This window comes from Delphinapterus leucas, chromosome 2 (assembly GCF_059928025.1).
Source record: "Delphinapterus leucas isolate spDelLeu-1000000601 "Yukka" chromosome 2, BTC_Dleu_Yukka2, whole genome shotgun sequence".
NCBI lineage: Eukaryota > Metazoa > Chordata > Mammalia > Artiodactyla > Monodontidae > Delphinapterus > Delphinapterus leucas.
In genome coordinates this window covers 90,195,357-90,208,897 of record NC_143130.1, presented here as the reverse complement: position 1 = coordinate 90,208,897, position 13,541 = coordinate 90,195,357, and the positions used below count along the sequence as shown (strand labels likewise).

At 37.7% G+C, this 13,541-nt stretch overlaps 1 protein-coding gene across 1 annotated transcript in view; it reads right to left on the bottom strand.

The window, feature by feature from the left end:
- The window catches only part of FBN1 (fibrillin 1), a 253,200-nt gene that overhangs the window by 72,529 nt on the left and 167,130 nt on the right, over positions 1–13,541 (bottom strand). The window contains exons 31-35 of the mRNA XM_022587160.3: positions 12,965–13,090; positions 10,849–10,974; positions 2,779–2,901; positions 2,505–2,627; positions 926–1,051 (exon numbers count right to left, since the gene is read on the bottom strand). Coding sequence (XP_022442868.1) covers positions 926–1,051; positions 2,505–2,627; positions 2,779–2,901; positions 10,849–10,974; positions 12,965–13,090 — 624 coding nt within the window. The remainder of the gene's footprint in view (positions 1–925; positions 1,052–2,504; positions 2,628–2,778; positions 2,902–10,848; positions 10,975–12,964; positions 13,091–13,541) is intronic.

Here is a 13,541-nt window from a genome sequence, read left to right as displayed (position 1 = left end):
ACATAGAACTATATGAGGGAATTAGTATACATGTCACAGCTCAAGACTGACTTTGAGTTAATGTCCTAGTAACAAGCAACAACGATTAGTTAAGACATTAATCAGGGTCTTGTCTAAACCTCTACTGTCAATCGTTACCATGTGTTTATTTCTACTGAAATTTTTTCAGTTCACTGTGGTCACTAATTCTTCTCAATGAGGGATAATGTGCTTAAATTTGACAAGTGTGGGTAAAGAGAAGAATCTTGTGTTTCTTAGTGGGATCCATCCTCAGCCAACAGGCTCTCAGGACTCTTCCTGTCTGACCAACACGTCTCAGGAAGATGGAGGCTTACGCTGAGAGACATCTTGACATATGGTATCATCCCTAGGGGTTCCTTACTAAGTGGATTTGCGAAAGACTGTTCCATGTTCATATGTATTAGATATTTGGAGACCATGTGAGACACAGCCAGGACATTGTTCTACCTACAGACAAGACTATCCACTCTGCTGTTATTTGAAAGCCTTTATTTCTACAAACAAAACCATAGCAGAAATTAAAAACTGTGTTTCCATATTTGAAAAGAATTCTTCACTATCAGGGCACCAGCGCTTTGAGCTCTTTCCACCAGCAATGGGGATGAATATGTTGCATTGACTTGGTTATCCCCATTCTCCTATGACTGATGGGTGTACTCTTGCAAATCATCTGGCCAAGGCTGGATGTGCAGCTCATGGCCAAACAGCTGAGATTTTCTCTACACAAAGAGCAATGGTCCAGCTGGAGACCCAATCTCTCCACAAACCGAACTGACCAGGTTAGATGGGAAGCCAAAACACAACTTGGTGTAAAAACCAAACAAATGAAAGGCATCAGGAATGTTTAAATAACCTGATCTCATCAGGCCCTGCAAGGCCCCCCGGCAGCTTGCCCATCACTTACCTTCACAGGCTTTCCCGTCAGCACTGGGCACAAAGCCCATGTCACATTCACAGCGATATCCTCCCGGGGCGTTTAGGCACTGGCCATTGCCACACAGATTCAGATTCTCAGAGCACTCATCAAGATCTACAGCCAGAAAGAAACACAAGTTACTCTTCCTTAGTTAGGAGTTTTCTGATTCCTCAGGTCCAACAACTTTCATAATTGTCAGCTTCCTGAGGGTAGCGGTATTTCATCATAATTTCTACTTGACACATTAAACTCAATTTTCTCTTTTGAATACTAATATTGAATATATAGTCAACATGGGGTTCAGATACAGAATCCTGAATGCTAAATTATCTCTAATGGGTAGTAAGTCACACAGATCATTCACACTAAGACTTTTGCAAGCAGGATCATCAACGTGAGGACACATCCATTGACAGGAAATAACACGTCATGGTTGTGCCTGATTCTCAAGCTTCAGGCTCTGCTCAGATGGGCAGCAAAAGACCTAGAATAGCAACTGTAGAGGAGACCAAAAATTCCTGCTTAATCTCTTCTGAGTTTTGCTACTAAGCACAGGTGTTAAATATCAAACACATGAACCACACATGCCTGGTACATGAAACTTGGAATATTTTCTAAAAAGCAATGGGAAGTTCATGATGACAGAACTTCACTGGGTTAAGCAAAAACAATTTCAAGTATGATAAAACTTTTAGTGAGCTAAAACAAAATCCAGATAAATCACTTACTGGCCCTCAGCCCCTTTTACGTTTAAATGACTTCTTGTGAGCAGAGTACTCAGGATAAACTGATGCTTCAGGTCCTATGAGCTTCTATGCTACCTAACGGCCAATGAAAAATGTACCTCAATATCTTATTTAATACCAATGCCCTGACTTAAAAAGTGCTGTCTGTATATACATGGTCATGATAAGTGCATATATCATTTTTTTATAATCATGTTTCTAATCATACATATTTAAATGTATGTAATAGTTCACATTAATTCTATGACTATTCATTAGCACTGAGAAGAAAATGTCATTAATATATTGTAAAACTGGAAGTGAATGAATTCCTTTCAAAGCAGTTATGAAATTCTTACTTATACTAATGTGGAATGATAACAACAATGGCAAGTGGAAGAAAAATATATGCTGTTGATCTGATCCAGAATGTCTAATTTCTTTTCCTCACATAGGTTCCTCCAGCAAGTTCACACTTGGTTTTAATATGGAAAACAAGTCAGCAGTGAGAAACAGGCACAAAAATATAAAGGCTAAGGGTTATGAAAGGAAGTGTGACTTATTTTAAACTCATGACATCATTACATACAGTGACACATATATCAGCTATATAACTATATATACATCTATGTAAATATATATATTTAGTTTCTGAGGTCTCCCTAATTGCGTCGGCTACAAATTTCCATTCCACAGGAATGTCGTTTCAAATAACCAATATATTCTGTTCCAAGTTGTCTATAACTGACCCAGCCTTCAGAAGAGAATTGATGGTTTGAAAGACGTCGAGCACCTTGCTTTTCTGACTGCCGTTTACACAGCTGCTTCCAACACGAGCCTACCTGTACAAGTGAAGCCATCGCCTGTGTATCCTTCCTTGCAGAGGCAGCGGTAAGAGCCCATGGTATTCTTGCAGTCTGCATGTTGGCTGCACATGTGGGTTCCATTGGAGCATTCGTCCAGATCTTAAGGAAAGAGGTCACACATCATTATGAACAGAAAATGTGACATTTAAAATCAGTAAAACACAAATTAAATTTTTCTTTACAGAGCTGATATTTTCATATTTATAATCCATGCAGTTCATGAGAAGCAGTTTGTTATTTTCCAACCCACCAGTGCACTTAATGCCATCTCCAATCCACCCGGGGCTGCAGCTACATTTGAAGCTTCCTGCCGTGTTGGTACATACAGCATGTCTGTCGCAGTTGTGTGCTCCAATTTCACATTCATTGATGTCTGGAAAAATAACCAGTGGTTTAGACAAAGTTTAGCAAAGATGCCTTTTGGGTCTTTTAAATAACTTAGCAATATTCAAAAGTTGACTTGCTTTCACATTTCTCACAGCATAACATAGATTGGTTTAGCATCCACATGTATAAGCTACATAAATTGAACAGATTTAAATTTCAATTTATAAAGAACAACATACTGCTACTTGTTGTTGTTAACTCTAATTATTTTCCATTATTTTAATGTAAGTGTCCAGCCACTGCAAAACAAAATGAAGCTCCTTCCAGCTGAAGATCTTAAAAAGTGAGTTGCCTAACATTCTATCCTATTAATGCTCATGGTCATTTGTTTCTATTCCCAATATTTTTATTAAATCAACTATAGAGAAATGATGCACATTGCTTTCATATCTCATATAAAGGAATACAATGTTGTTGGCATGTTAGAAAACTTTTTCAATCATATTCTATACACTAAATATATTTTATTCTTAAATGTAAAACACCGTATTATTTAATCACGCTTTATTTCTATAGAAGTTTTACTTTAGGTATTGCTAATTCAAGCATTTGCAGAGAATATTCCTTAAGGCAGTGTGTGAGAACCATCTTTTCTCTAGCCAGCACTTTGGGACCCAAGCCTTCTTGCATATATCCTGTAAAACTCAAGTCAATTCAAGAGAGATTTTTCAGTAAAGGGAGAACCAGATTAGGGCCACATTGCTAAAAGACTTCAAATTCTCAAAAATTCTCCATTCTTCGAAATTCCATTTCCAAATTTAGCCAAGATAGATTCTATAATATAAAAGCATTATAGAAGAGAATGTATGTAGAGAACAAATGTTATGGATACCAAGGGGGAAAGGGGCAGGGTTGGAGGAAATTGGGAGATTGGGATTGACACATATACACTACTGATACTATGTATAAAATAGGTACCTGAGGGGAATATACTGTATAGCACAGGGAACTCTACTTAATGCACTGTGGTGTCCTAAATGGGAGGGAAATCCAAAAGGGAGGGGATATATGTATGGCTGATTCATTTTGCTGTGTAGTAGAAGCTAACACAACGCTGTGAAGCAACTATACTCCAATAAAATTTAATAAAAAAAAAGAGACTATAAATTATAAAGTAAAATATGTTTTGTTTCCTGTGATATTGTGATTTATAACAAGAAGTGTATATTTGGTCTTTGTCCTGTTTCTGGCACAGAACTCCTAAAACCCTTGGAATTTCCTAAGTGCTAAGAGCGAAAAAGGTGTCTTTTGTTATGTTAATGAGGTGACGTTTGGAAAGCACTTAAGGATGGGGGCTGGTTGCCAAGAGAACCAAAGGCATGATTAGAGAAGGTGAATTTTCAGTCCCACCCCCTACCTCTAGGGAGAGCAGAGGGGCTATAGGTTGAATCAGTCACCAAAGGTCAATGATTTAATCAATCGTGCCTCTGTCATAAAGCCTCTAGAAAAACCCCAAAAGATAGGGTTTGGACAGCTTCCAGGTTGGTGAACAGTGAGGATCTGGGGAGAATGGCTTGCTCAGAGATGGCATGGAAGCTCTGTGCCATCTCCCCATACCTTGCCCTATGCATCTCTTCCATCTGGCTGTTCTCTGAGTTATACTCTTTTATAGTAAACTGATACATCTAACGAGTAAACTGGTTTCTTGAGTTCTGTGAGCCACTCTAGCAAATTAATCAAATTCAAGGTGGTGGTGGGAACCTTTGATTTATAGCCAACTGGTCAGAAGCACTCATAACAGACAACCTAGACTTGCCACTGGCATCTGAAGTGTGGACAATTTTATGGGACTGAGTCCTTAACCTGTGGAATCTGACACTATCTTCAGGTAGGTGGTTGTCAGAATTGAGTTGAACTGTAAGACAGGGAGTTGGTGATCATTATTGGAACTGGTACCAGAATCTTATTTCCCGAAATTGATCTATTTCATAATGAAAGACAGGCACTTAACCTCATAACCAACTTTTTCATTAACTAAGAACAAGAACTCCCAAGTATGGATACGATGATTCTGTATGGAAACCAATGTCTAACATAAAACTTAGGTTAAGAAGGTAAATCTTGGCATATGAAATGTTGCAAGAATTTTCAGTGATCGCTTGAATAGTGACATGAAAACTAAACTGGGCAAGCAACTTATGTTTACACTTTTGTTTACTTAAGAAGCCCAATTAACTGATTTGAAAGTGTTTGGAAACATGCTGTTGGCCAAATGTTCCATCTGAAGTTCTGAAATGGTCCTGAGATCTTTGGCTTTGTTATAACTTCTAGAGCAAACACAAAATAAAATAATGTTATTTTTCCTACGAGAATATTTTGCAATATCACTAATAAGTATAAAATGAAAACACGCCTAGAAGAATGTTCTTACAGTTACAAACGTATTGTGTAGGTGAATTTTAATGTAACCTTGGCAGCCACATGAACCTACTGAGTTATTAAGGCAGGTCAAGGGAAGCACATACCAGGCAGCTTTAAACTTGTGACTGGGAGCTTTAATCAACGGACTAATTGAGCACGGCACATTCCAAGGAAATGAGGAGGAAGGCCAGCCCAGGGATAATAGTGGTAAATAGGCAGGGAATTCAAGAAAGGAAGCCTGACCTAAGGGCTCCCAGGCAGGGCCACAGACACTTCTTTCTTCCTCAGATAATCACTCCCCTCAGAGTTAATGATGCAAAGCACCACTCTTGCAGTGTGCTGCCATAACGTCCCTCCTTTATTTGTCCTGATCTCTGAGTTAGGTAGAAACAATGACTTTCGATTGCCTAAGTGATGAAACCTCTAGATGTTAAAGAATCAAGGAATTTTCTAAGTGCAAAGACCTTAGAATTTGACTTTCCTAACCTTCGGTTTCTCAGAGAAGCAAACAGAGGTCCCCAAAGGCATGGGAACTTGTCAGGGCCCCCAGGTCAGTGAGGGGAAGAGCCGGAAGCACCTGGAACCCAGTTTCCCATCCTGTTTGGTGGTCTTTGTCTTGAGCCACAGCTGCCTAATCAAACTGATTTCTTTAGTCACATTAGGACTTTATTCTAAGTCCTGATTAAAGGTCTGCTTTCAAAATCTTGGCGGTATTAACAGACTTATAGAAATATTCACTAATCTTTTCTACTAAGTACAATTTTCAGAGGTGATCGTAGCCTGTCAATCTAGTAATCCTGTCATCTTTTTCTTTTCAATTTTCTAATGTCCAAAGATACTCTTATTTTCATGTGCGTTTTTTACCTTCCATATTTAATCTCGCAATTAAGAAAATAACTATTGTTTTTTAAAAGGAGAGTCTCCCTCCTTTTTGTTATCATGAATAATATATGAACATAAATTTCTAATTCAAGAAAATATTTGCCGTTTTACCACAATGTTTTCAGGGTGAAAATAAGTTATATTTGCAAGAGGCCGTGTATCGTGGGCTTTGGAATAGGAGGGAAGAGTAACTCAGGTGCCCATATTCAATTTTCCATTTTGTGAATCTTTGTATAAGTCATTATCTCAATGGCTTACACTACCGGTATGTCACAAGTGAATTAGAAAGACTTGGTCATAATGTCTAAAGGCATCTCTGAATAAAAGGTTTCTTCACGTGTGTGTGTGCGTGTACACACCATTATTCATTAATTGTTTCCACGGCAGACTTGGGCCTAAGACTGTACTTCGTTATAAAAGCAAACAGAAGGGGAAACTAAGCCATAAGGGAAACGACCAAACAAAAACACCATATTCAAACACTCCACTCTTCAATAATGTGAGGGAAACATAGCACACGCTTGCCAAGAACATCTCTCTCTGTACAAATGTTCTCTTTCCCCCACAAGTTTGCTCCAGACAGAAAATTCCTTTTTAAGATTAAGCACACGCCAAGAAAAGCAAAGAAATTCAAATTTAGGGCTGACACTGCAACCTCCTTCACCCCACCAAAGCTCCCTCACAGAGACTCAAAGGTCCTACTTGCATGGCTCTCGTGAAGGGTAAGGGTGTGGTCTGAGCAGACCCCATGCACAGGTTCTGGGTGTGTTCCACTTGAATATGACATTTGAGAAAGAGATTGTGCTCTGAGCTGCTCTGGCTTCCTCTGACAGTCATGGCGGGAGAGGCTGTGTCACCCACACAAACGCCTGCCTTCCTGCCATCTGGGCACCAGTCACGAGAACCTTAGTCCAGCAGGGCTGGCACACTGTGGAATCTCCTTGGTGAGGCGTTGGGGAAGAGGGCGTTAGGGTGAATGGAGAGGCCAAACGTGAAGGCTACTTGGATTTTTCAGTTTGGACCCAAATTTGAGCCACGACTATTTAACTGAACACCCACAGAGTTTTCACAGGCTAACAGCCAGTGGAGAACAATTAGCAATGATAAGGGGCTGGAAGGAAATGAGGGCAAATTTTCACTGAGTGCTGGTGGTTTTGAAGTACGTGATTCTCTTTCACGGACTATACCCACAGCAACACGTCTTGTATGAAAAGCTGAACGATTGAGAAATGGAGTTGCCCAGCAATCCTGCTATTTTAAATGAAAACAATCCTGATTTTAATTGTATGCCTTACTCACTGACTGAGCGAGTGAGCATGTGATGGTAGGTGCATTCTTACAGATTAGCATGAGAAAGCCAGGACGCACCAAGGATGGCACCTAGCAGCAACCTAGTTGTTCTTCTTTCAATTTGTTGTCTGATTACAATTATGTAGAATGGGCATCAGAAGCCTTGTATGTGTGGGCCACAGAAAAACTGTAATCCAGCCCCCTTAAGCCAAGGATAGAAGAGATGTGTTCTAGGTTACAGGAAAATGTCCATTCTCCCTTCATTAAACTGATCGTTCCCCTCAGCCATATCCACGATTTGAACAAAGCTTAAGGAGAAAAAAGAAACACTTAACATCTGTGTGGGCTGGGGATGTAAGTCGGTGGGTGGATTCTGAACACTGCTAAAGTGATTGGGGGGAAAAAAACATGTTTATTTGTTAAAATGGAAACAATCAGTAATGACAAGGGAGCTGAAATATTTAGACAAAGCTGTAATGGAACCCAGAGGACATTTTTTAAGTTCTTGTGAAACAAAGTTCCTCCCTATGAAATAGCATACATATTTTTATAATTCCTTTACAAGGTACTCATTAAAATATATGTGTACATATGATATGTATGTATACATATTATATATGTACGGAAATAGAAGTAGATATATTTCTCTTGTCTGTCATTAAAACATATTTCCAGGTCTGTTCTTCACTGTTATTTGTTGTAAGGCTTGCTTATCCCATTAAGCAAGATACATATCTCTATTTACATTAGTTGCCTGGGACATTATAAACACTTGTCTTTAACATACTATCACCAAGGTAACCTGATGGTATTCTAAGTTGTGAGTGACACAAATTTTAAACAAAAAGCAGGCTAAAAGAGCCCTAGTTACATGGGATTCAAAAAACATTTTGGCTCAGATTTTTTAAAACTTGTTTTTGAGTATACCAAACTTGCTGCCAATTCCTGTTTGTGTAAGTCATTTCCAATCAAATGTGATACCCTTGGTTGTTAATAGCAGGATTTACAGAGAACCTCTTTTTCTTCCTGCCCTAATACACCCTCTCCTTCCATACTTCACTGCAGGGCTGCTTACCCAAGGGGAACACTTGCATAACTGTGGAGCACCCTGGTGATTTCTTCAAGCTCATGAACCAGTAAAAGAACTAGGAATAAAATCCAGAGGTCTACTCCTTTACATGAGAATATCACATACCATGCTACTATGATATCGAAAGGACCATGAAATTCAATTCTTCTCCCTACAGTACTAGCTGAACTTTATGCAACTGAAAAATCATTTTAGGCTATAATTTAAAAGTGGGAAGGGGGATGTTGGCCCTTGGGGAAAGCTACAGAATATTTCTTGGACTTCAAATCCATGTTACTGTTCATGTAATTTACTAAAAGACTGCTGTTCTTAATGTAAAACTGGTGTCATCTCATCTAATGTGGAGTACACAGCTCTCGTCACTATAGTCTTAGTATCTGTGCAAACTCAATTATGAAAAACAAGCCTTTTAATATACAGAGTAAGATTTTCCTTCTCTAAACTGATTTCAAGCATATCAGTAAATAGAAGTACAGAATTTTGCTAGACTAGAAGTTATGGTTTTAATTAAAATGGCTTCTAGACACTGTGTCTATGTGTCTCATTTTATAAGGACAACAATAGCTACTATTTACTGACCAGCTACTGTATGCCAAGCACTGTGCCAAGGGCATTACATGCACTATTCCTCATGTACCTAAAATGATATTAATGTTGCATGAAAATTTAAGCTTTCTTCATGATAAGAGGCCTAAAACAGTCAGCCTCTGCACATGCCTCTGTTAGCGGGAATCTGGAGCATGAAATTCTAGAGATCTTTTTCTTATGGGGAATGAAGACTGTCCCATTAGATTAACTTCTCCCTTCATAAGAATCACGGTTCTCTGGGTTGACTTGCAGTGAGTTCAACCTTGCCAAACAACGGTATTAGCCTCTACTAGGTAAAATGCAATATAGAACTGTCCTACTTTCCCCTGCATTACTACCAGACCAACACCCCTTACCCTAAGTCCTATATTTTTAATGAAAGCTAAAAATAAATCTTGAACCACAGATATGCTGATATAAGCATCATTTGTACCCCAGAGACCACATGAGGACTAGAGATTTTAAACTCTGTGCCATTTATCAGAATGGACCCCTAGACATGCTTCATATGAAGACTAATATAGTGAGCATGAAAGCATTCTAGCCACATGCTTTTTACGATTTGGCTAGAATCTGTCATTTTTGAACTAATAGTAATTTATTGGTGATGTATATATCTGTATTTGAAACTTTGCATAACTGAACAGTTTAAAATGATAACGCATATATTGGGAACTTTCTTGAAAAATGCTGATATAATTAAGAAAAGGATCTGTACCTGTACCGCACTGCCAATCTTCAAATATTTTAACGTTCGTTTTAAGTCACGATGGCTTGCCAAACTGGCTTTTGAAATTAAAGTCTATTATTTGTAAAGAAATGATGCAGTTACCTAATTCAAGCCCACCATGGTCTCCATTATGTTTTAAATTATGTTATAGGCCATAATCTGTTTTATTACTACAGGTAACTACAGTAAAACTTTATTGCTCCACGTACTAAGCATCACTGCCTCAAGCACGGAAACATCAATTAAACACTTAGAAAGAACAACATTCACTCAGAGTGACTGCTTCCATTTGATGTTTAACAGAACAATCTCCTACAAATACTGTGAAAAGACCTTCTTATGTGCTATTGGTATTAAACAAGCAAAATTAATGGTTTAATTCTCACTTCGTGAGATTTGCTAAGTCCCACGAATAAAGACTAATTAGGGCTAAAGCAACTTAATTGAACAAAAGCACACTAACTTAAGAAACTAGAAGACTGATGAGACTTGATGAAATATATGAATTGTAGGATGTGTTGGGTTGGTTTTTCCACATCTTTATTGGTGTATAATTGCTTTACAATAGGATGTGTTTCTTTAAAAATTAATTTCACTTATAAAACCTTAAATGAAAGGGGTGGCAATGGAGGCTATTGGGAAAGGTCTGCTTTAATAAAGGGATATGTTTGGTAGTTAGCACGTTCACTACTTTGATATAAAAATGTTACTTTAACCTCATAAAATGTTGATAGTTATAGTGTTATTTATGGTGGTAATTTATCTCATACGCCTTTTTTTCACAGGTAAAGGGAAAAAAACCTCACCTTAGATCCAATCTAAAGTATGACAAATTTCAGAGAAGTGCAGGCTAAGTTAATGAAAAGATACTATACAAAATGCTTTATAATGCAATTAAAATATTAATAGTTTTAAAACTTATGTTAATCTATAATTATGGGAGCAATCTCTTAGCCACTTATGGTTTTATTGTTCAATTTGAAAAAACATACCTGTACAGCCAGTTTTTCCTTTCTTGCCTGAATATCCCATATCACAGTGGCAGATAAATGAGCCTTTAGTGTTTTCACAGGTTCCACTTAGGCAGATATTTGGATTCAGATCACATTCATTGACATCTGTAAGATACAGATATTATTAATACATATAACCATTTGTTTGATATCACTGAAAATTTTCCCCTGAGATAAAGCAACTATGACAAACAAATAGAAAAGATGAAATGTTTTCACTCAAAAAAAAAAAAAGTATATTTACATAGCCCAATTCACATTTGCGTCCTACATTGAAGGCTAACCCTGCAGACCTGCTTTTTATCTGGGCCACAAGCAGGAGGTCAAGTAATCAAATAAACTGACTGACTCGAGGTTGGGGATAGAGCCTGTTTATGTGACAGTCTAGAAAACTTTTTCAAACAGCATATTCTGTTGCAAGATGAAAATTTTAATTCAGACTGCATGATGCCAACATTTTAGTTCCATATCTTAAAAGATAGATAAACTAGTAGTCTTAGTGCAGGGAGTTACAAACTTCACTTCTTTCCCAAATTAAAAATTATCTTTTTTTATGACATTCACTTTAATTTCTAGGACTTCACAAATATTCGGTAAGCGTTTTTGAAAGACACAAATGGGATGTGATTTTAAAATTTCACTTCTAGACTCTTGCTTCTGGCCAAGATGGAGTAATAGGAACCAAATTTACCTTCTCACCTAAAATACCAACAACAAGAAAGGACGATATAGGCAACAAAAAACAATGATCCCTGAGAGAAAAAACAAACTAGGTGGGTTCTACAAATGCCCCAGATTACTGTGTAGGGAGAGTTTTAAGGCAATGGCATAGGGAGGGGGATGACAGATGGAACCAGGAAATGTCCATGAGTCGAAGAGGTGAGGGGGAATGCCAAGGTAGCTAGAGTTCATAGGGCTGAGTAAAGGACAGAAAAGAGATGTACAGAGAGAGAGATGGAGAGAGAACTCCAGAGATCTGCAGAGGGTCCCAGTCAAGCACCCAGATGAGTAGTGATCAGTATATTCGTGTAAAGAAACTCTCGAATCTGGAGGAAGCACCATCCAAAAGAATTAGAGGGAACAATCATCAGAGTTCCCAGAAGGCGTAGAATTGTGCCTTCTCCTACCAGCCAGACTGGAAAACCTTGTAATTCACAGGGAAGTGAGTAGAGTGTCCAGAAGGATCTTGCCTCAGCAATAGAGAAAATTAGCCCTACCCTAACTGCTGCTTAAAAGCTTCAAAGCAAGACTTTGAAAGAACCGATCTGTTTCCAAATATCTATGTTCCAAAATAAAGCTTAGGAATACAAAAATATTCAGAACCTAGTAAGGCAAAATTTATAATGTCTGGCATCCAAGCAAAATGATGGAGGAAAATTCAATGATGGAGGAAAATATGGCCCATAATGAAGAGGAAAGTCAATTTATTGAAATGATCCAGAATTGACACAGGTGATAGAATTAGTAGACAAGGACATTAAAACGGTTATTATAACTGTATTCCTGTATTTAAAAAGCTAGAGAAATGATTGGCCATATTAAGTAGAGACACAGAAGATATCAAAAAAAAAAAGACCCAAATCAAACTTTTAGAGGTGAAAACTGCAATGTCTGAGATTAAAAATATACTAAACGGGATTAAAGGCAGATTAGATATTACATTAAAAAGTCTGACAGATTTGAAGACAGCAATAGAAACTCTCCAAAACAATCCATTCTAGAATTTATTGCATTCTTGTCAGAAATAAGTTTTGCTTGCCTTAAGCAAACAATTTAAAAGCCTAAACTCTAGTCACAGCAAAAGGAGGGTTAAGTGGACAGAAATAATGCATAGACATAAAAGAAATGTCTTTTGGTCACTGGAGTTGACCAATGGTTAGCTCAGTCCATACAACATATCTGACAAGAGCATCATATCACAGTCACAAGAAAGTTGCTTTTTGGAGTGCTAGCTTTGGATTATTATTCGTACTATGCTCCTAAATATTCTTACTTTTCCCTTAGGCTCTATTCACTACCCAAACAAATCTTTATGTAATTTAACAGTGCTTGTGAATAACTAGCAAATTGGAAAATTCTGTCTTTTTTTGCTTACCTACACAAGTCTTCATGTCTTCAGATGCCATGAATCCATCATAACACAAGCACCTGTACTCTCCAGGTATGTTTGTACACTGACCACCATCACAGATATTGGGGTTATCTTCACACTCATCAATGTCTGCAGAGAATAAAACCAACGATGGCATGTTGTTGATAGGGTTCCATTAATCACTGATGAAAAAGTTAAGTGACCCAAGTCAAGTAAACTCAGCCTGCTCGCATAAGACTGTTAGCTCCGAAATCCAAATGACACTTTACATAAATTATCCCATCAGGTAATCTTGGGTAAACAAGGGGAGAACCATTTTCAAGATTTATAACATACAGTTCAGGATGGAGGCCCACATGCACTTAAAACACCATCATTAAAAAAAAAATGCACATCAGTACTTGTGAACACAAGTACTTGAACACATACTAAGTGTTCAATAAATTAGCTACTACTAGTACTACATATGTAATAAAATTTTAATAAAATGTAATAACCATTTAGGTAAAGTCCAAACTCAAGAAAAAAAAAAAAAGACCACCATTTAATTGGCACTTTTATCTCTGATACAGATTTATCA